This window comes from Kogia breviceps, chromosome 17 (genome assembly GCF_026419965.1).
Source record: "Kogia breviceps isolate mKogBre1 chromosome 17, mKogBre1 haplotype 1, whole genome shotgun sequence".
Taxonomy (NCBI): Eukaryota; Metazoa; Chordata; class Mammalia; order Artiodactyla; family Physeteridae; genus Kogia; species Kogia breviceps.
In genome coordinates, this window is record NC_081326.1 from 60013163 (window position 1) to 60036738 (window position 23576).

At 39.6% G+C, this 23576-nt stretch overlaps 1 protein-coding gene across 5 annotated transcripts in view; it reads left to right on the plus strand.

Annotated features, from left to right (window-relative positions):
• COL14A1 (collagen type XIV alpha 1 chain) overlaps nucleotides 1-23576 on the plus strand; it is a 242324-nt gene that overhangs the window by 175450 nt on the left and 43298 nt on the right. For all 5 annotated transcript variants that reach the window (XM_067017540.1, XM_059043433.2, XM_059043430.2 and 2 more), the window contains 5 exons: nucleotides 2829-2915; nucleotides 10689-10742; nucleotides 12352-12447; nucleotides 13641-13694; nucleotides 14064-14117. In XM_067017540.1, coding sequence (XP_066873641.1) covers nucleotides 2829-2915; nucleotides 10689-10742; nucleotides 12352-12447; nucleotides 13641-13694; nucleotides 14064-14117 — 345 coding nt within the window. The remainder of the gene's footprint in view (nucleotides 1-2828; nucleotides 2916-10688; nucleotides 10743-12351; nucleotides 12448-13640; nucleotides 13695-14063; nucleotides 14118-23576) is intronic.

The following is a 23576-nucleotide window of genomic DNA, read 5'->3' on the forward strand; positions in this document are numbered from 1 at the left end:
TTGTGATGATGATGATGAAAATTAGAAAGAGGTTAAGAAGGAGGTGTATCTGGAATCAGCAAGACACACTGACAAACACGGTGGGAGCCACACAGCTCCACAGAATGACTTTTACAGAGTCCAGATGTTCCCAAATTTCAGGTTCATTGAAGCCTTTGGTGTCACAATAATTTTTTTTTTTTTTTTTTGCGGTACGCGGGCCTCTCACTGTTGTGGCCTCTCCCGTTGCGGAGCACAGGCTCCGGACGCGCAGGCTCAGCGGCCATGGCTCACGGGCCCAGCCGCTCCGCGGCACATGGGATCTTCCCGGACCGGGGCACGAACCCGCGTCCCCTGCGTCGGCAGGCGGACTCTCAACCACTGCGCCACCAGGGGAGCCCCAGTAATTTTTTTCATGGCACCCCTGAGCCCAAAGAAATGCCTAACAATTCCATACATAAGGCCGTTAGGTCCAAACATCTTCATAAGTCTTTACATCCTAACAACTCAGTAGCTGTATGAAAAAATGATAAAATAAATCAAAAATTTTAAATGATGTACTTATTTTTAAATAACCACAACTACTTACTAATGGGCTGTGTGTGCCTGTGGAGAATGCACTATTTCTCATGTCTTGGAATCTGATCAGACATCACCATTCTCACTTCTTTTTCCACCTTGATTTTCCCCATGGTACTTGCTTTCCTTCATAGCTACTGCTGAAAGACCAGATTTGCAAATATATGACATCAAAAATAGTGTTTCGGGCTTCCCTGGTGGCGCAGTGGTTGAGAATCCGCCTGCCGATGCAGGAGACACGGGTTCGTGCCCCGGTCCGGGAAGATCCCACATGCCGCGGAGCAACTAAGCCCGTGAGCTATGGCCGCTGCGCCTGCGCGTCCGGAGCCTGTGCTCCGCAACGGGAGAGGCCACAACAGTGAGAGGCCCGCATACCGCAAAAAAAAAAAAAAAAAAAAAAAAAAAAAATAGTGTTTCAAAATCTAGGGTTGAAACTGTGAGCTACCTTGAGCTAGTCATTCGTACGAGGTCCAATGGGTGCCGAATATTGCTGTTTCTCTTGGTTCTTTTAAACATCAGAGTGCCCCCGTGAGTTTGCTGTACTGGCCCAGGCCATCTTTCCACAGTTTGGGAATCATAGTCGTAATCTATATAACCTTTTCAAGGCTACTAGAAAAATAACCTTTTTCTCATTATTAATACCAAGTGTAAGTCACAGGGAGGGGGTACCTGTATATATAAAGACAGATCGTTCATAACTACGGATCTTTAGGACCAGTGAGCTGAAATGTTGACCGTGTTATGGTTGGACAGGTATCATATCTTAAGGATTCAACTGGGGGAATGGGCATGGGGGAGACTTCATCAAGTCTAAAAGATTTGCTTTTTTAAGACCTCACACCAGATCACATCATCTGTTGCAGGCAGTAAATTCATGGTGACTATGTTTGAGAAGGAAATAACTTTTTTTTTTTTCATCAAAATAAGTTTCCATTAAACAGTGGTGAGGAATTACATCAGAGACACTGTGATGTTATGCTTACGGGCAGGTAGATTGGAAACTGTAAAGGGAAACACTCAGAATCTTATGGAAAATGTGATCACCACCATCTCCTAGGAAGGACCCAGCCCTTCTCAAAACTTTCCTTTTCATTTCTATCACTGAAGATGTGTAAATCCCGTGGTAGAAATACATGGATGGAGACACAGTCAACAGCCATGGTGAAACCATTCCCGAGTCTGTGGTCATAGGAGGCCTGCTGTCAGCCTAATCTGGGGGGGTCTTTCGGGACACTTAAGTTTGTATTTCACTCAAGCCGCCCGAGGTATCAGGCCAGATACGTTAGCAGGGTTTTTATCATGTAATGAGCTGAAACTTTTGACTATCGTCCAACATTTAGCGAGAAGCATATAAAGGCTCTTTGCTCAAAATTTTGGGGTTTCTGTTGTGAATATTTCAGAGACTGAGATTATTTTCATCTTGATAATTTAATTATCATCTGTGCTCTATTCAGCTCTAACATTAGGTTTCCCCAAGGTCTTAGAAAATGAAGCTCACTTTCTCTCTATCCAAAGGGACAGATGAATCCTTCGAAGTTCTGTAGTTTCTTATCCCAGAGCAGACTTCTTTTTGGCTGCTACTCCAAATGTGATACTCACAGATCATTCAATAGCCCTCAGCAAGTGCTCTGTCTTGGTTTACACTCCAGTAACTCATTCAGATACATTCAGCCTGGTATTCATCATCTATCTTGTAGTGTTATACCTGGCAGCAAAATTCTCCAAGAGGAAATGACCTCCTATCCCAAAGCTTTAGATTGATGCTGTGATGTTTTCTTACTTTCAGTCACAGAAGGTGAGCAGTAGTTAAAATTGTTACAGGGATGATGTGTTTAAGCAGTTTTTGTTTTCTTTTGTTTCTTTGTTTTAGTGTAGATGCAGTTGTTTTGATGGACTATTCCCACAAGTTTTCTTTTATCCTTTGAAATGGAAAAAAATGTAACACAAAGGAAGTGTTCAGGACCTTTAGTCCATATAGTACTATTTCTCCAACTGAATTAAATAGTAACCAGAATTTTTTTTTTGCACCCACTTCTGCCTTTCTTTCTTCACCTGGATTCCCAAACTCGTTTTATCAATGTCCTTTGATAATAATGATGATCTGGAGAGCCATTCATTGTTTCTTTCAAGAAAAGATTATTCTCTGCCTTTCTAAACTAATGCTCACTTACTAATTTTTTTGAAGTGTCTGAAAGTGTTTTCTTTGAGTCCATAATGCCATTTGTATAGACCATCTTGTTAATAGTTATGCTATTTCTTTTTCTCCTCAGAGGGATGAGGAGACCTGCCCAGAGCTTCCACATTCCTGCTCCTGTTCTGAAATCAATAAAGGGGCTCTGGGACCAGCAGGCCCACCGGTAAGTATTGCCTAGTTTGAACTTAAAATGTTCTTTAATAATATTTATAACTATCACTTGTTGCGTGTCTGTGCCCATCACTGTGCTAAATACTTACTCACTTAATCCTACAAGCAAACTGAAGCACAGAGAGGTCAAGTAACTTGCCTAAAGAACCCAGCTTGGAGGAGCTGCTCTTCAAATCCAGGTCTCCATGACTCCTATAGATGATGCTCTTAACTGCTGCACCCCACGATGTCTCACAGTGCTATCTATTCAGAATCTTCCCTTTGAAGTCCTGTGGCTTATTTTCAGTGTGAACGTTTCCAACATTGGCCCCCTGCTTGTTGCTGTAACGTTTGCATACATCCCCTCTGCCCATTGTATATCAACATTGATAGTCAAGGGAGGTTTTTCAAAATCACTGGGAAAAGTATCCCATGTGAGCATGAAGTTCTCCATTACTGACTGGAACTTCATACAGAAAAGAAGGGGGTGGGGAAAGGGGAGAGGAAGGGAAAAGGAAGCAAAGGGGAGAGGAAGAGAGGAGAGGAGAGAAAGAGGGGGAGAGAGAGAGAGAGAAAGAAAACATTTTTTTCTTATAAACATTATATATATATAGATTCATACATGTAAACATACATGTAAAAAGTAAACATAACCTTTTCTCATTTGGTCAAATACTACAAAATGAAGGGTTTTTATTGTTGGTGTTGATGTTAATTTGCAAAATCATGCTAATTTATATCATATTTCACTCAAAGAAGACATTTAAAAATTCTTAGCACAGGTTGGTAACTGTCTATATATCTCTACAAATAGGTCTTTAAAAAAAATTTTATACAATTTTGAAGGTTACTTTCCATTTACAGTTATTATAAAATATTAGCTATATTCCCCACATTGTACAGTATATCCTTGAGTCTATCTTACACCCAATAGGCAAGAAAATATTTTTTTAAAAATATAAAATGTATATAATTGCACTCTCTGGGTCTTTGAATTGACCGTGATAGATCTTTCATAATATGTCTAAATGCTTATGTCTAACCTGCTAACCTGGGGTTATCAGCGTTTCTTTAAGATAAGTATGATAGGGCTTCCCTGGTGGCACAGTGTGTTGAGAATCCGCCTGCCAATGCTGGGGACACGGGTTCGATCTCTGGCCTGGGAAGATCCCACATGCCGTGGAGCAACTAAGCTTGTGTGCCACAACTACTGAGCCTGTGCTCTAGAGCCCGTGAGCCACAACTACTGAGCCCGCGTGCCGCAACTACTGAAGCCGGTGCACCTAGAGCCCGTGCTCCACAGTGAGGGAAGCCACTGCAATGAGAAGCCCGCGCACCGCAACGAAGAGTAGCTCCTGCTCGCCGCAACTAGAGAAAGCCCGCGTGCAGCAACGAAGACCCAACACAGCCAAAAATAAATAAATAAATAAATAAATAAAATTTAAAAAGAAAGATAAGTATGATATAGCTGGTCTTTGGTTAGGAAATGGCAAATATATCAAGACAGAAAGACAAAGAAAACAGGGAGAAGATGCAGGAGCACATGAAATCCAGACCTTGCAGGAGGAATGTTCTGAGGCGGACCTGTGCTTACACGTGGCTTGCAGTTGGCAACCGGTGTGGTCAGCACGCATGCGTAGATACCCCTCACTGACAGCTGGCGTGCAGCATGGACATTTGCTCCAGGTCGGCCCCACCAACATAGTTTGTCTTCATTTGTGTAGCACACCTACCGAACTAAACAAAAAGGAAGAGAACCTGCTGAATGTATCTGGAATATATCCCAGCAGTCTCTGCTTTATCTTTGGCACATACAGCACTCTTTCAAGCTCTGGACGTAGACCCGAATATTGATACTTTTTTTGTTTTTTTTAACAAAAGACTCTTTATCCCAAAGAAGCAAATGTGGAGTTAATGGTAAAAGCATTAAATAAGACTAGGTAAGTCATGGAGCCACTGTGAACCTCCCTTTTTCCTCATGTATAAACAGCACTCACCTCTTGAACTAGTATTGTGAGGAATACACAGAATAATATGTATAAACATATTTTGTGCATTATAACTCATTGATCAGATGTAAGGAGTTGTCTTTAGTTTAATCTGGGAATTGAAAACAAAGATTTATTTTCGACTGTGTGTGGCTTGCTTTTTTTCACCCCAAAGTATGTCTTTGACCTTTATCAAGGTTAATGCACATTGTTTAGTTTATTCGTTGTATCTTCTGAAAGGAATTCCACTGTATAAACAAGAGTTTATTGACCCATTACTGTGGAGCATTTTCCTACTACTGTATCATTACAGTGAATGTCCTTTGTCTGTCTCTTTGCAAGCTTGAGTAAGTGCTCTTGCAGTAACACTTAGAATTAGATTTGGTGGAAAAAAAGAAGGTGCATCTTCAACTTCATGAAAAAACCCCAAATTGCTCTTCAAAGTGGTTGTTCCAATATCCTCTCCCACACACTCTGTAGGAGAGGTCGAGTTGCCCTACCTCTCACCAGCACTGTCTGATGTTGCCAGATGTGAGAGCTTTCACTTATGATGACTGTAAAACTCTGTCCTTCTTCTTTAAAATAGGACTTTCTCTCCCTGCTAGTGAGATGGGGCAGTTTTTCATTTGTCTCTGAACCATTTGGATTTCTTCCTGTGTAAATACCCATTTATACAGTTTGCTGGGTTTTTGTTGTGCAGTTTTTTCTCATCGATTTGTCAGTGGTTTTATGTATTTTGGACACTAATCCTTTATTAATGATATGGTTTTCAAATCTCTTTTCCTGGTCCGTGATTTGCTTGTTGTTGTTTGTGGCAAGGTATATTGCCTAGAAATATTTATTCTAATGTAGTCAAATTTAATATTTCCATGAGCTATTGTCTTTTATATCTTTCTTGATCCCTTCTTTCAGGCATGATTTCTTAGAAGTGTCTTTTAAAATTTCCAATCATGTGTGCAGTTTTTATCTTTTTGTTATTGATGTATTCATTTGTTGTACTTTATCATGGAAGAGAGTCTGTAGAGTACAAGTTCTTTGACATTTGTTGATTCTATAACATTTGCTCTGTGTCCTTTTGTCAGGTTTTACAGATGTTCCATGTATGCTTTAGCAGAATGTTTGTTCTCTAATTATGGAGTTCAGAATTCTAAATATAAATAGTCGGCGAATCAAGTCGTAAATTGTGTTCTTAGAGTCTTCTTTACCTGCCTTAGTTCTTTATCTTTCAATTCCTAAGATAGTTGTTTAAAATCTTCCCCACCTTTGTCAAGTTGTTTGTAAACCTGTATTATGATATCCTGAGATTGTGTTATAAGGTACAAAAATTTTTACAACAATTATCTTTCTAGTGACTTGCTATGTCAACATTTCTCTTTTGGATTATTTTCCTGGTATATGTTTGCTTCATCCTTTTAATTTCAAGCTTTCTATGTCTTTATATTTTAGATGCATCCCTTTAAATAGCATATGCCAGGATTTTGACTTTAATCTGGTTTTACAACTTTTTTAGAGTTTAGTCCATTCTATTATTTGTAATAATTAACTTATTTAGGTTTATATTCCAATATCTGTCATCTCAATTTTTGCTTTCTAATTGTGTGCATATATATATGTGTGTGTGTGTGTGTGTGTGTATAACTCTTACAAACAATATGTATATAACCCTTTTCAAACCTTTTGGTCATTTGTATAGTCTCTTCTATTTTTGTAACACTTCCAAAACAATTTTTTCTTTAAATATATTCAATATGGTTTACATTATTTATCTGATAATTTCAATATCTGTAATGTATGTGGCTCTGATGCTGCATTTGTTTTGTTGCTGATTTTACTTGTGCTATCTTGTTTACACATGTACCTTGTGATTTTTTGAGGGGTGTATATTTGTGTTTGCATTACTCGAAATTTCATCTCTGGGAATCTTTTGAGCCCGAGATTGATCTGTATTTTTCGAAAGAATATATGTGTTTCTTCTGCTGAGCTCCGAGGTGTACGACCAGCCGAAGACCTCCTTGAATGGTTGACTTTGGGGTTTTATTTGACTCTCACAGGCAGTGTAAATTCTCATCCCTCGATTGTATGAGAATCAGTTTCTGGGTAGTGTTTCTTAGTGGAGACATTTGCTACCCCTCCCGTAGCTAAAGTGGAAACAACATCTTGCTCCTCCACCCTGCTAGTGAGACTTTTTGCTGTTGTTCTAGCTCATTCAGAGCGCAGCCTTTCAAGTTCCTCAGCTTTAAAGGATGTTTCATAGTCTGTGCTTCCTCCACTTCTCATAGGTCCCAGTTCACATTTCATTGCCTTGTGTGGGCTATAAAACACACATTTTCCAGCAAACCTCAAGGATCTTCCCCTTCCTGCCCCAAGGCAGCCTCAGTGTACATGCTTGCTGCTCTGGTGTTTTGTTTCTTCTTCATTCCTGGTATTTAAGGTTTCAGTTCTTAATTAGAATAATGTTTATTTTATTTTAAGTAGCATTAATAAGCTTTTTTAGCTGGAGGGTTATCAAGTTTTTTCATCTGCAATGCTGCTGGAACAAGTTATAAAATATTTACATATGACCTAAGAGTCAAACTTCATAATGAGAAGAAAAGCAGCAGAGAAGTGAAAGAGAAGGGTTGAGTTCTGACTTGGAGAGAAAGACAGGTAAAATAGAAAAGCTACTGACATTTTCAAATATTTACAATATAATAAACCATTGAAGAAATAGTATCCCAAACAATATGCAATAAGCGCCGTCTGATGATTTAACATAGTCGTGATTATTTTCTCACTCAAGAATTTACACAGTGGTATTATGTGCCAGTACAACTCTAGAAAAGCCATAGGAAGCCATGGGTGAAAGAACCATATTTCTTTTGCGAGATGAACCCTTTCTTATTAAAAGGATAGAAGTTTATATCCACAAACATTTGTTGAATTCCTGTCATCTACTCCATGATAAGGGCTAGGGGTGAGGTGGAAAATAAGTTAGACGTATAAAACGGTTCCTGGATTTATAGACATGGTACATCATGTATGAATATCTGTGAGCCAAATTGCCACATTTGGACAAAACCTTCAGTTAAAAACCAATCATTTAGGGGCTTCCGTGGTGGCGCAGTGGTTGGGAGTCCGCCTGCCGATGCAGGGGACGCAGGTTCGTGCCCCGGTCTGGGAGGATCCCACATGCCGCGGAGTGGCTAGGCCCGTGAGCCACGGCCACTGAGCCTACGCGTCCGGAGCCTGTGCTCCGCAACGGGAGAGGCCACAACAGTGAGAGGCCCGCGTACCACACACACACAAAAAAAACCCAATCATTTAAGACGAGCAAACAAAATTAAAGAGGTGTGCCAGAATGGGTATGTTAATTGGAATGCACTGGGCTTGTTGCAAGAAACAGAAAATTTGACTAACACAGTGGTGTATCATTGGGGCATCTGGACATTCATTGTTTGCTCAAAAAAAGACCTAAAGGTAGATGATCCCAAGCAAATATGGCTGCTCAACAACTTTATCAAGACCCAAGCTTGTTCCAGCTTCCAAATATGCTTTCCTTAGGCTTGTGGTTTCTTGATCAAGTTGGTCCAAACCAGTTAACTTGACCATTCCTGGTTTCAAAGGAGGCTAAGCAAGCAACTCTGTGTCTTTATAGCTGGAAAAATATACGCGGACCTCTCACTGTTGAGACCTCTTCCGCTGCGGAGCACAGGCTCCGGACGCGCAGGCCATGGCTCACGGGCCCAGCAGTTCCTCGGCATGTGGGATCTTCCCGGACCGGGGCACAAACCCGTGTCCCCTGCATCGGCAGGCGGACTCTTAACCACTGCGCCAGCAGGGAAGCCCCAGAAAAGACTCTGATAGTCAACCAACAGTGTCTGCCACAGTTGGGAAAAACATTTGCGTCATCTATAACAGTTAAAGATGTAGCATCCAAATATATGAAGAATTTCTGTACATTAAAGAGAAAAAGACTTGTAACCCAATAGAAAACTGGGTAAAGTATATAAATTGTTAGTTGTATTGAAATAAAATGCAAATGGACAAGTGTTATGAAAAGATGCTCAATCACAGTAGTTTTAAGGGAAATAAAAATTAAAATAGGAGTAAGGTATTGTTTTTACCAGTCAGGTTCATAAAAATGCAAAGTTTAACAATATCAAGTGCTAATAAAGTTTAGAGAAGCAGAGACCCTCAAACTCCTAGCAGATGAATAAATTGGCACAGTTTTTTTGGAGCACAATTTGGCAATATATCTGCCTATCCATTAAATTTCATTTAAAATTCTACCTGATGATATGTTAAATACTAACATTTGTACTTAAATCTTAAAGTTTGTACTCAGGGCATGTATAAGGATGTTAATTGTAGTATCGTTTAGACAGCAACAAATTGTGGGCAAAACTTCTCCATTTCCAATAACGAAAGAATGGTTAAACAAACTATCCATTGTACAGATAACTATGCACTCATTTAGAATAAGTTAGTCATGTTATGGAAAAACATATTAAGTTAACTCAGAAATATATGTAAAGTGTTGTATCACATATGCAATCTATATATATCAAATAATACCACAAAAAACACTAATAATAAGTAATATTTTCTCTAGACACATATACACATACATAAAACAATTTTTAAATTGTATTTGAAAAGTCTGGAAGGTAAGCAACCAACTGATATTGATGGGGGGGGGAGTGAATTTAATTGCTAAACTGGAAGAAACTTTAACTATCACCTGACCCAGTCTTTTCCCAAGTGATACAAGTGTTTTGCTGATGGTACACAAAATGATTTTCAGTAGTCATAGACATAGCAGGAAATCAACTGGACTCACATAGTGAGAAAGCTATTCCATTTTCAATGATCTTCTCATCCTTCTGCTAAGTGAAAGCAATATTCTCAGACTGGTGCCCATATGACCCTTCTAATTGCTCACGGACTTCACTAGGAACAAAATCTAGCTAATTTACTAACATTATTTATAGCATATTTTTAGGTTTATCTTATATTCTTAGTAAGTATATAAGAATACTTATATACTTACTAAGTATTATATAATACTTATATACTTAAGTATATATATGTTTTTCCATCTACTATAGTACATAATATTTGCTTTTAAAATAGATTTAAGTGAAATATGAGTCAATTAAAAAATATTCAGAGTAGATATGCATATATGTATGTACACATATACAAAGAATATGTTTACAAAGAATGCATATACACATATATACATATATACATATTTATTATGTATGTACATATGTATGTATATAAAGAAAATGCTATTAAATAATAGTACAGGCAGTGCATTAATATGACAAAAATTTTGAGGGGAAAATGCAAATACCTGAAGTTTCAGAAACGCTAATCTAGTTAGCTTTTTATGGTGTAAATAAAAATTAAATTGGTACTATTTTATATGCTTTTCACAATTTAATTAAATAATTTAATCTCAAAGTCTTGGTATAGGACATGCATAATTTTAGATTAACAGTATATTTTTATTATTTGCATCATTAATAGCTGTACTCTTACACACTCAATTATAAGGTCCTGTAGCTTTTTTTTTTTTTAATTTAAAGGGATTTTGCATAGAAAGTTTGTTCAAATTATGTAATCATCAGCAGGAAGAGGTGAATCTAGGGGGTAGATTTCCCATTCAGGATCATGGTGCACATACACCACTACACAGTGTGTTGGCCTTTATACAAAATGAGAATTACATAATCCATATTATTAAGGAACATGAATGAAATATATTGCTTTCAGATTTGTCTTTGTGCTAATACTTAACATCTGTTTGCCAGGGTGGTCCAGGACTCCGAGGACCAAAGGGCCAACAAGGTGACCTGGGCCCAAAGGTAATGTTCTTTCTCCCTCTCACATCACTAGTCATAATATAATTTTGGAGTTAAGTAATATTTACCCTTTGCAGTTTAAAGCTTCTTATGTTTTTATGAAAGTGTGTCGAAGCCTTTCCCCTTATTCTTAAAAGCTTGTGTTTTTTCATAAAAAAAATTTAATAAGTGAAAAGAAATGTTTCTGGGTCAGAAAGAGAGTGTCAGTGTTCCAAGTGGTTTAGTTGCTTAGGTAGTTCTTGCTCATATAGTCTTCTTTTCCTCTATCTGCAAAAAAGATGTATCGAGGGAGCACTGAATCACAACTAGGCAGCAGTCCTCCAGGTAATTTCTCAGGTTTTAGCCTCCTCCTTCTTCCCTCCCACCATGTACTGTATAATCAAGCACACAGCTCTATTTTCCATTCTCACTGCCCAAGGCCACCAAATGTGGCGGTTCAAGTTGTACACTGTACAAAGGCACCAACTAAGAGGACCAAGTTGGTGCCAATCCATGTCAAGGCACACATTTTTCTACTTTGCACGAAGGTGCCCTAAGGGATGGCAGAAGCCCGGCCACTAATTGAGTTCAGGCCCCATCATCTTGTACCTGGCTTTTGGCAAATCTTCTAATTGTTCTTCTGGCTCCAGTGGCTTGATTTTTTGATTGATTCTTCACATCTGACCCCAGATTCATTTCTTTAAAGTTATACTGGATCACATCATACTCTTAAAACCTGCAGTCATGTGTGATTGCCTTGAGAATACAATTCACCCTCCTTAGCATGACATTCAAGGCCCTTTATAATTTACTATCTCATTTTCACCATGTTGCTCTGAATCATTGTTCCAACCATCTTGCTTGACTTACTGCTTCAATATGGTGACTTATTAAATTTGCATAGTATTTATTCATGGAGAAGAGAACATTGCAATGTTGTTTTACTAGAAAATTGGAAACTAGTAGAGCAAAGTAAGAGCAAATGTGGAGGGTCGGGGCAGGCTTACAGGGGAGAAGTCAATGAAAGAAGGCTGAAGATAATTAATCAGGTACTACACAGCTCAAAACTCAGACCATAAGATATCTTCTTTTTTCTTTTGTTTTATTTTTTGAGATTGTGACACATTTTCTCAGGCAGATACTTGATGTCTTGGCTCCACCTCTTATACACTACAAGGGAGGCAATGTCTTCAGTAAACGCAGAGGAGTGCCCCAGAGATAGACAGTTCACAGCAGTGAAGGGGGAGAGACTATAGTTTGGCTGGAGGGTGTGAACCTTCACCATCCAAGAGGGTGGTCTTGTATCACTTATATCTTTTGGATTTGTTGTGGAGTGTGGGCGTCTAGTTACTCACATAATTGGCACAATGTTCCTATTTATGTAAGCAAAAATAAATAAATGAAGTTGCAGCAACTACTGTGTGTTTACTCTTTTGGTTTACTTATGACACTTTGTCTGAAAGGTGGATCATCCGAGGCTTGGTGTCTTGTTATCCTATGAGTGTTTTATGTCTTAGGAAAAATTAGTTAATGAAATAAATTATAAATGCTGTAAGTAGAAATATCTGGGTAGCAGATATTTCTGGGTACCAGAGGGTTTAACTTACCTTTGGGATGACTTCTTGCTTTCCAGGGACCAGATGGCCCTCGGGGTGAAACAGGCCCTCCAGGACCTCAGGGTCCTCCTGGACCCCAAGGACCAAGTGGTCTGTCCATTCAAGGAATGCCTGTGAGTTGTGTGTAAACATTCAGATGGGTTTTATTGTTATCACTTCTCCATGAGTTATATAGAATGAACTTTTGTCTTCTGTGCCTTGATAATGATCCTCAGCCTCTTCCAACCCCTAAAAATAAGAACTGAGAAATGAAAGTAATAAGTGAGACTTCATTCATTAGCCAATTTTTTTGTTCAATGAAGGGGGTCTTTTACAAACAGATATGTACCTAAGGAGTAGGTATATCCACAGATAATTTGTCTATAGGAAAGAAAGGGCTTGACATGTATGGCCCTTTTTCTTGTTTGACCAAGTCCTTAGGGGGTGTGATAAAATCTAGAAAGTGACAAATGTTATACAAATTTAAGTTATTCATTTTGCATTTGTAGTAATTGTGGAAATAACTTCATGCAAGTCATTTAATTATGATCTTTATCTCATTTAATTATGATCTTTATCTCGACAGGCCTCAAAGTGTGGTGCTCTGAGTTTTAGATTATAGACAGTATGCTCTCTACAGCCACATTTCTCTGTATAAGTTGTTTGTACCAATGAAAACAAATTCAATCCCACTCACTGATTTTCAGTGATCTCACTAGACGGATCTAGATTTAAGGAATAAAAGCCAATCTCTGTCATTAGTATTTGAAGCATGATGCTTTTAAGCACATTTTTAGCAATCTTTCTGTGCATATGATTGTGTCTCCCTAGCTAAGAAGTCTTCTTTTCCAGAGTTATTTTCACATCTTAGAAAGCATTAACATGCCAGTTTGTATAATTACTACCACTATTACTACTACTCTTTGTTGAGGTCTTGCTACTTGTCAGGTACTGTGTTTGCTTTTCCATTCTTATAAATTTCTAGCCAAAACAAAACAAAAATATAGAGAGATATAAGCTTTAAAATCTAAACTATAAATAATACTGAAATATTCGACTCCCCTCACATATTTACAGTATGAGCTTAGCCATATCAGACTGTATACACTGTGTTTAAACTATTCTGCTATATAAACGTTCTGGTCTGTAGGCATGCTTACCTAGGTGGTGTAGCTTATGTGGAAAGTGAAATACGCTGTATTTGGATGTTAGTGTGAAAGCAATTTAATGTTGGAAATGTTAAAAGAGTCAGTGGAGAAAAAGAAGAGACTGATAATTTACCTATTTACCTATGTGAACTTAACCCCATGTCCTTTTGTTTGTTCAGGGAATGCCAGGTGAAAAAGGAGAGAAAGGAGAGACTGGACTTCCTGGCCCACAGGTATTATTTTTATTTTTTTATTCCGTTGCTCTCACCTCTAGAGCTTTGCCAAGAAGAAAGAAGACTGTAGCTTCTGAAGTCAGTTGTGATCTTGGCAATGAGTGGCTCCTACACTGAGGACCATTAGCGTGTATTCACTTACTTCGGCCCCCTCTTACGGTCCTACTGATGTTCCCCTGGGTGAGCCCTGGTGGGGGACACTTCTTTCCCTTCTGGTGAATAACTTCTGGGTTCTGAATGCTTAGTCAGGAAGGCCCCACCTTTATGCCATCAGGTTTGTTTGGAGGCCTTGATTTATTTCAGGGAAGCTGGGTGAGAGGGTAATTGGTTTCGATAACTCTGCCATTTTCCTGTCCTTGCTCTATCTAGGGCATCCCAGGAGGTGTTGGTTCACCAGGACGTGATGGCTCACCAGGCCAAAGGGTAAGGACTTGCCCAAGATTGCTCTTTAGCACAGTAGATTTCTTACCAAGTCACTCTTGCTGTTGGCAAGTTCTATGCAAGGAAGGCAAACCAGGTGGGTTTTTTTTGTTTTCTTTATTTTTTCCTCCCACCTATCTGCATTCTACAGATCCTGCATCTGTTTCCCTTAACTGGTATTCTTCCATGTCTATAACTTTCCTCAAAACCTAGAAACTTTCATCAAACCTTCCCAAATTAACCACACCTCTTTCTGAATGTTCCCATAACCTGAATATAGTTTGCACTGAATAGTGTGCATTGGTCTAACAGATTTTCCAGTTGTTTCACATTCTCAAGGAGCAAACCTAAAGGAAATCAAGAATCATATGAATTGGAATTTAATTATTATGACTCTGTAATATTCTCCATTTATTTAATATGCATCAATTATTAATTCCTGGAACCTGTTCAAGTGGACAGCAATAAAAGAAAGTATAAGGATGGTTGAGGGGTGAGTTAACAACTAGAGTTTGTTCAGTCAACATGTCTTCACTGAGCCAGGTTTGAGGTTCTTGTCCTCAAAGAGTTTATAGCTTTGGGGGGAAAACAGAGCCAAATAAAAAACATATGCTATAATGGGAGTATTGACAGAGCCCTGTGGGAGCACAAAGAATAGATAACTAAGCCAGACTTGGAGGGTGAGGGAAATCTTCCCAGAGGGGGCACCATACAGACTGGATTTCAACTGAGAGATAGAAATTAGCCAGATACATGAGGAAAGGAAAGCTATTGCAAGTAGAGAGGACAGCATATATGGCATGTAAAGGAGTGGAGTTGAAGAGAAGGTGGGGCATTTCCATTACTGAACCTAGTTCCGTATGGCTGGAGATTAGACTGCAGTGTGTGTGTGTGTGTGTGTGTGTGTGTGTGTGCACGTGCATGAGTGTACATGTGTGTGCACACAGGCGTGGAGAGATTGTCAATCGATGAAACTGAAGTGATAAAAACAAACTCACTTACACCATCTATTCTTTTTTTCGGACCAAGGATTTTGAGCTTTAACAGGAAGGCAATAGGAACTCATTACATGTTCAGCAAGGGAGAGAGGCTGGTCTTCCTTAAAAGGACACCGATGTAGACATGTGGGCAGCTGCACAGTTTCTCTTAAGACTGAATTATATATAGTGTCCGCCACTTAGATCCAATCCAGTAAAGGACAACACATTTGGTGACATTCCCTGGTATTTCTGGGGACAACTAACCCACTAGTTTAGCAAACGATTGGCTGGAAGACACACGTCTCTACTCAAACAAGGCCACCTTTAGCTATCCTGCTCAAGAATAAGGAAATCATTTTTTCTATAGGAGTGTAGGTGTGTGAATTTAAATTCCTTACATGTTGGGTTTTTCTTTGGTTTCACATCCAACTTTCGTTTGCTTAAAATCTCAGTTTAGTCTCTATCAAATGGAATTAGTTTGTAAAGCATGTCCAGGTGAAGGTATCTAAAAGAGGCATTCTCTAAAAGTTAGATTTATGTAGGTTTCTTGTACATGTGGAAGGAGTGTCTAAAAGTATTTATATGTTTTGGCAAAGGGCTTAGGCTAAAATCCTGTGTGGTTACACACCTAGATTCCTTCATGATTCCTGAAACTCTGAAAACAGCAATTCTAAAGATTTGGTTCAGTGAATTTACTTGATTTATCCATGCGTAGAGGCTAGTCTTGGCAAGGAACTCCCAAATCAAACATATTGGATTAGTGTCTAGATCATTTGGGTTTAGAATTCTTTTAAAACCAATATACCAACACAGACTTTTTATAAATATTTTGCCATTCTTCCAAACATGTTTTATTCTAGAGGATAAAATGTCTTAGAGTGTAATAAAGTGTTAATATATCTGTACATGGATTTTATTTCCCTCTCTCGCTCAATCTGGAGGTAAAACTTTCAAGTGTCTCTAATTCCTATTTTGAAAAATTCTTAGATGGGAATGGAATTGCTTTCTAAAACTGGTTTCCAGAGGATACTCTTGCTTTATAGGGCCATGTTAAAAAAAAAGATTGTGCAAATCCTGTGATAATCACTTTAGAAAAGATATTTGAGGGCAATACTATTCCAGAGTACAACTTGAAGGGGTGCCATTAACACAGAATAAAATATAGTGGTGCCTCCTAGAATTGTGTAGCGTGAGGAAGGGACTGCCCTGCTTGAGGAAGGGACCACTTATATATTGGGTTGGCCAAACTTTTGTTCAGGAACGAACTTTTTGGCCACCCCAATATTTTTTCAATATCTTAACATCTTATTTAATAAGATATTAGTTGAGCACATATCTTAATTGAGTACATACTACGTGCCATGTTCTATGCTCAGCCTAGAGAGAGTTGTTCATTACTACCTCCAGAAGGAAAATATCCAGAACAGGAGAGACTTTCAATAACTAAAGGAGGGGCTTCCCTGGTGGCGCAGTGGTTGAGAGTCCGCCTGCCGATGCAGGGGACGCGGGTTCGTGCCCCGGTCCGGGAAGTTCCAACGTGCCGCCGAGCGGCTGGGCCCGTGAGCCATGCCTGCTGAGCCTGTGCGTCCGGAGCCTGTGCTCCGCAACGGGAGAGGCCACAGCAGTGAGAGGCCCGCGTACCGCAAAAAAAAAAAAAAATAATAAAAATTAAAAAAAATAAATAAATAACTAAAGGAGGCAATTTGTACATCATCTACCGGGAAGAAATAGAAGGAGGAAGTGGACTCAAGACCATGACTCTTCCCTCGGGCCAGGAAAACCAATGGGTCTTCATCGGAGATAGTCAAGCTGGGAGGAAAGATGGGTGAAAACAGAGTTACTTAGGAGGCTCTGATCTGTTTAGTCAAGTATCTGGGGTGTTAATGAAAGTAAAGGGTCTAAAACAATTAGATGATTATGTAGCAAGATTGCACAGTTGGACATCCAGGACCAACTTTCATAGTGGTAGAAACAGATCTCAGACATGGAGCTCCTTCCTTCTGGTTAGGCTGTGGGAGGGGAGTGTTGCTGAAAGAGAGCTAAGGACAAACACTTAAGATTATTTCTGCTCTGCCTTAGGCTATCCTAAAAGGCAAAGTTGCATTCAGAAAGGAAATAATAATAGTAGTAGTAATAATCATAATAAATAATAAGTAATCACAATGACAGTAACAACCATGGCATAGAACAGACTGAGAGCAAACACACTGGATGATGAAACTTACTGCTGAAATGCCTGAGAAACGAACTCCAGAAAACTGTCTGGGGAATCAGGAAGACAAGGTTATTTTGTCTTTTCTTTACTCCAAGCCCTGAAATCACTTCTCATTACTGTGCCTCATTTCCTCTGATCTTTTTTTTTTTTTTTTTTTTTTTTTTTTTTTGCGGTACGCGGGCCTCTCACTGTCGTGGCCTCTCCCGTTGTGGAGCACAGGCTCCGGACGCGCAGGCTCAGCGGCCATGGCTCACGGGCCCAGCCGCTCCGCGGCACGTGGGATCTTCCCGGACCGGGGCACGTGTCCCCTGCATCGGCAGGCGGACTCCCAACCACTGCCGCCACCAGGGAAGCCCTCATTTCCTCTGATCTTGAGTGAGTAAAGACCACTCAAGGCAAAGAAGGAGGAAGCTGGGATAAATATGCATGGTGATATCCCATCAGTGCTTCTAGCTCCTTGCAGAGTTGCAGAGAGTGGGTGCGTGAGGTGTGCTGTAGGCGTGAGGGGCTATTCCTTACTGGTCATTCTTTCTTTTTAATCTTTGTCTTTTCTTATAGACTGTTAAGAATTCATAGCCCAAAGCTAGAACCATCACCTTGACTCTTAGCTTAGGGAAAGGTTAACATCCCTGACCCAGAGCCGGTGCCAGTGTCACTTATTCATTTAGTCTACAAGGAAAGAGAGTTTCTCAGAGACGAAAAAAAAAAAGATTAAGCATCTCCTCTTTAAACAGGAAACATGTTTTCTAATGTTTCTAGCTTAGTCTGACTTTTCCCAAGGGAAATCTTTGACTTGTAGAGGCAATCCTGGGCCTCAGGCCATAAGCAAGTCCAGCAAAAGTTGGACTTCTTCACTGAACCAGTCTCAGCCTCTTTCTGGGAAGCCAGTAGAGCATAATGCAGGACCACACCATATAAAGCAACAGTGCAAGTGCAGATTTAACAGCCAAATGTATTCAGGCATCAGTTTTCATTCTGAGTCATTGCAGCCAACAGCATCCTTGTCTCATCTTTCTTTTCCACTGTCAATCTTGCCATCTCCCTTTTTGCCTCCTTCCTCTTCTTTTCTTGGTGTCTCTGACCTCAGGGTCCACCCTGTGATCTTTGGGTTCCTCTGATGTAGGGTGGATATTCTCATCCCTCACCCTAGACACCCAGGTGTTCCTTAGAGAAACCAGGAGAAACAGGCAAGACATGGATGATAAGGTATAAGCAGTGAGAGAAAGAACTGAAAAAGAAAGGAAAAGCTACCTCTTTTCTAGTTCTGAGGCTCACTCATATCCAAGACCACCAGCTTTCTGTCAAGCATTCCAAATAGAAAGTTTAAAAAATATTTTTATTTTCCAATTCTTACTATGGTTGTATAAAAAGTCAGACAGACAAGAAATAAAAATGACCAGGAGATATATATGTTATGGCACCTGGAAGGTAGTAATTCCTCCTTTGTACCGAGGGTGTTAGTTTTAAAATTCCAAGTAAACTGCAATTGGAATGCTTCCTCCCCGCCAAGTTACTGCTCCCTGCCTCTCCTGTCTTAATGCCATAACCACAGCCTTCCTTTTGCATCTATAAAAGGTGAAATACTGTTAAAAAAAAAGTTCTACATATGAATTCTGCTGAACTTGTGTGGTTATGAGAAGCAGGATGGTCCAGTGGTAAATATCAGAGACTCGGACAGCTGGCCAGACCTCAGTTTGAACCCTCTAGCCATATGACACTGAACCGGTTACTTCAAAAGTCCAAGCCTCACTCTCCTCATCTGTGAAGTGGAAAAAATAATATTCGACTCCATAGAGCTATTGTGGGAATTAATTCATATAAAGAATTTGTATATAAAATTTCAACTTTAGCTGATACAAGTATTCACTATTTTCAGTGTAGACCTAGTGAGTCAGGACAGTGCAATGTTTTATAATGCCCGTCCTTAACATTATTAAGGCACCTTAGAAGATTTTAATGAACTATGAAAAAAGTCTAAAGAAAAAGCAAGTGGCTCGTTGTTTAATTTTCTTGGAGTCCACATTGAAAGGATGCTTGGGACGTGCTTCCTTTTTATGTGGGTTTGATGTAAACAAAGGCCCTACTTGTGACGAATGTCCCACTTCATCAAAGCAAGTTGGACTTAAAATATACTTGAAAAATGGAACTTGAGTCAATGATCTGCATTTAATTCCTATCATAAATGTCAAGCTGTGATGAGAGATTCATCTAAGGACTGTTTTGTTACATACTAAGGTTCATGATAATTATCCCCTTGAGTATCTTCCTTCCTCCAGAAGAGGAAATGTAAAAATCATCACAAAGCTAGCGGAGAGAACAATACGATTTTCCTTTTCATGGATCTAAACGGGTTTTTTTTTTTTTTTTTTTTGCGGTACGCGGGCCTCTCACTGCTGTGGCCTCTCCCGTTGCGGAGCACAGGCTCCGGACGCGCAGGCTCAGCGGCCATGGCTCACGGGCCCAGCCGCTCCGCGGCACGTGGGATCTAAACGGGTTTTTATAAAATCCCAGGAAAACATTCTCCCAGTCAACCACAGTAATGACAGTATATGCAATTGGGATTTGGCTGATTCTTTTAATAGAAAGAGCAGCGGCCACTGTCGTTGATTCTTGACTAAGTGCAGTGCTTTACAAATGTTATGTTCTTCAATCCTCAGAATAATCACGAATGCTAGGCACTGTTACCCCATTATATAGACAAAGAATCTAAAGCTCAGAAAGGTGAAGTAACTCAAACGATGCCACACAGCAAGCAAGCATTGCAGCCAGGATTATAATCCACTCTCAGGCTCCTACACTGCACTCTTTCCTTCCACAAAATTAGGTTAAACGGTGAAGTGGGATTTTGTTAATATGGGCAACTCTTCCAGTAAAAATATGCATAAGAAGGACTCCGTCACTGAAGATACCTCACCCAGCATTTATTTGGGCAGAAGGCACCCAGTTTGGGTTACTTTCCTGATGAAGTAGAAATTGATTGTTCACACATAAGAATATGTTTCTGTGATTACTTTTCACTTTTACTTGGATAGTGGCCCATCCGAGGAGAGAACTGTTACTTAGGGAATTAGTGTCATGTTATTACTGGCTTTAAAGATGCTTCTATTGGGGCATAGGGTACAAATGCTATCTGTCTTGCCCTCTGGTTCTAACGCTGTCCCCTGGGGTCAGGCGAGACATTTTTATATTTGTAAACCAGCAGTTCCACAACTTAAATGACCAAATTGTTGTTCTGTGTTTTGTTTTGTTTTTTAAATATGCAGATTCCTGAGCTTCTGCCTCAGAGATTCAGATACAAAAGGTCTTGGGTATGACTTAGGCATGTATAGTTTTAAAGAAGCTTAATGATTCTAATAATCAGCTAGGTTTTAGAATCACTGGATAGTAGATTATGTTAAGCCCTTTGTATGTCAAAGTAGTATGTCAAAGTAGAATATTGCTGTTGTTGTAATTCACTGAAGTCATCATTGCAGGTTACTAAGACTATACACATGTTTATCTTTCTATATATACATTTAACTTATATATGTAATATATATATTTGTACATTAAAAATAGTGTATTGTGTACATATATAAAATATATGTATATGTTTATATAAACATATATATACACACACATACATGCTCTGTGTTTGTGTGTGTGTGTGTGTGTGTGTGTGTGAGAGAGAGAGAGAGAAACTGAAAATTCCCCGGTGTGACTCAACATAGTATCACGCTCAGGATTGATCTTGGATCTCTAACCTCGGCCTGTGTTTACAGAGTCTGTGGCTTTTTACCCCTTGGCATCTTAATCTGGTGGTTGGTCTTAATCCTTAGTTGCAAGTAAAGCCTTATTTCCTATGGCTGACTGCCACGCTGGTCTCTTGCCGTTGCTCTCAGGGTTGAACCTGTGCAGATGGAGTTTCTTCAAGTGTGTCTTTAGTCCTCATTGCTTGAGTTTGTTCTGTTTCAACAAACTCATCAGATGCCAGCTGCTTACAGATCCCACTCTACCTGAGAGTGTGGTGTCTGTCAAAGGACCTTAACAATTGGCTGTGTTACTGCCAATTACGGTTCGTGTCCGTGGTCCACCCTTGCAGGCTTCACAGAAGGCATGCATGGTGATTATCATAACTGAGTCACTAGCTCTGAGTGCTATTTCTGTTAGCTACATAAACATAAATATTCTAGCTTCTGACTTTAGTTACAACACACTTTGTGAGCACATCTGTTTCATCCTTTAGATGCCATAGACACAGTACCTTGAAACTACAAACTTTTTAAGAGCCTACAAAAAGTGCTTGCCACCTGAAAAAAGCGTATATGTTGGGCTTCCCTGGTGGCGCAGTGGTTGAGCGTCCGCCTGCTGAGGCAGGGGACACAGGTTCGTGCCCCGGTCCGGGAGGATCCCACATGCCGCGGAGCGGCTGGGCCCATGAGCCATGGCCGCTGAGCCTGCGCGTCCAGAGCCTGTGCTCCGCAACAGGAGAGGCCGCAGCAATGAGAGGCCCGCGTACTGCAAAAAAAAAAAAAAAAAAGGTGTATGTGTTTGCTCTAGTGTATGGAAAAGAAAACTGAAAAAATGAAAATTAATAAATTAGTTAAATGTCTGTAAAACATTATACTTTGCTAACTTCAACCATGGTTAAATTTAGTATTTATTCAAACATCAGTGATTTCTGAAAATACATTTTGGATAGATTTCCTTTTGCTGATAAATCATAGCCAACCATAACTTAATAAGTTGCTCAGAGCCAAATGTTTTCAAAAAAAATTATAAAAAGCCTTTCAAATTTTTATAGCAAAAATTATTTTTAATGTGGGTTGGTGCATATTAATATTTTGAGGTGGGAATCTCAAAAAGGAAAAATGATTGGAGCTACTCATGTTATAAAACACCCTTGTTTGTAAGTGGCTGATTTTATGCACTATAAAAAAAAAACGTGTCGGTTTAAGTGAATTCTCATATTACACTTATTGTTTAAGTGAATTCTCACATTATGCTTATTGTTTAATCTTCTGTCCCCTAATATTCATTCTTCATTGCTTAATTAAAGTTTTCTGTTTTTTATGAGGGTGCTTAATCCACAACCACACATGTACTGAGATTGGCTTCCTGATATGAAATGGATAATTTATAGATCTAGAAATGTTTGGGGAAGTGCAAACCCATTTCTAGCTGTTAAGAGCTGAAAACCATTCAGCGGGCTTTGATTAAAGTGAAGCTGAATCACAAAGCTAGAATTTGCCAATTATTTTGCCATGTAAAATGCAGACATTTTACACGGTTTTTCTTTTCACCAAGTTTATTGCTTTGATATCAAAAGCTGCTGCCATTGTTACTCACCCTGAGGGAAGAGGTGAGGAAAGGGACCAGAACGCTGCCTAAAGAGCTGACTGGCATGTGAGGGTGGGCTGTGATGTGGATGCTGCAGTGGTAGCTGAGCAGGGAGAGTGATGCAGTGTCCCAACCATCCTGGATCCCTTGACTTAAAAATCGACCTCTCCTGTGAAACCCCACACCTGGATTAGGTGCCCTTCCTGCATGTTCCCATGGGATCTTCTAGTCCATCATCATAGCTCATTGTCATTTACTTTCAATTGTTGACTTTTCTCAAAACGATCACCTCCTTGAAAAGAAACTGGCTTGTTCATCACTGTCTACCCCAAACCTAGCAAAATTTGCCCAGCACATAGTAGTTCTGCAAATATGTTTCAGTAATGTGACAAATGTGAGGCTTACAAGTAAAAAAAAAAAACCTCTCAAAGATAAATTTAAAGCGTGATTCAAAAGTTATAAAATAAAACTATGTGATAAAATTGTGAACTTTTTTAGGGTTAGGAAGAGATTTGGGGGGAAAGGGGCTTTGATTATGTTTCTAAAATAATATTGAGCCTAACATCCTTTTAATTATAACCAGGTATAGCAAGTAAATTTTAATTTGGAATGAGGGAAACAGGAAACTCACAGTACCCTTAAGAATGCCTTTATTCTTGAACTATTATATGTGAAAATGTGCAGTCGTTCATGACATTCCATGAACGAAAGAGCTAGAGTAAAATGCACTGGAGTGGATGCTACTGGTGCCCCGGTCAGAGCCCCTTTACCTGGCAGGTGTACTCCATCCCCCGGCTGCTGTGGGTTTGACTGCTAACAACTCACAGTTACCTCTTCTACAGTGAACTACCCTTGGAACAGCCACCTTGGCTCCAGTCAATGACTAACTGATGTAGGTATATAAAACCTCGCGGTAGGTCAACTCTGGGGTGTAACTCACACTCCAGA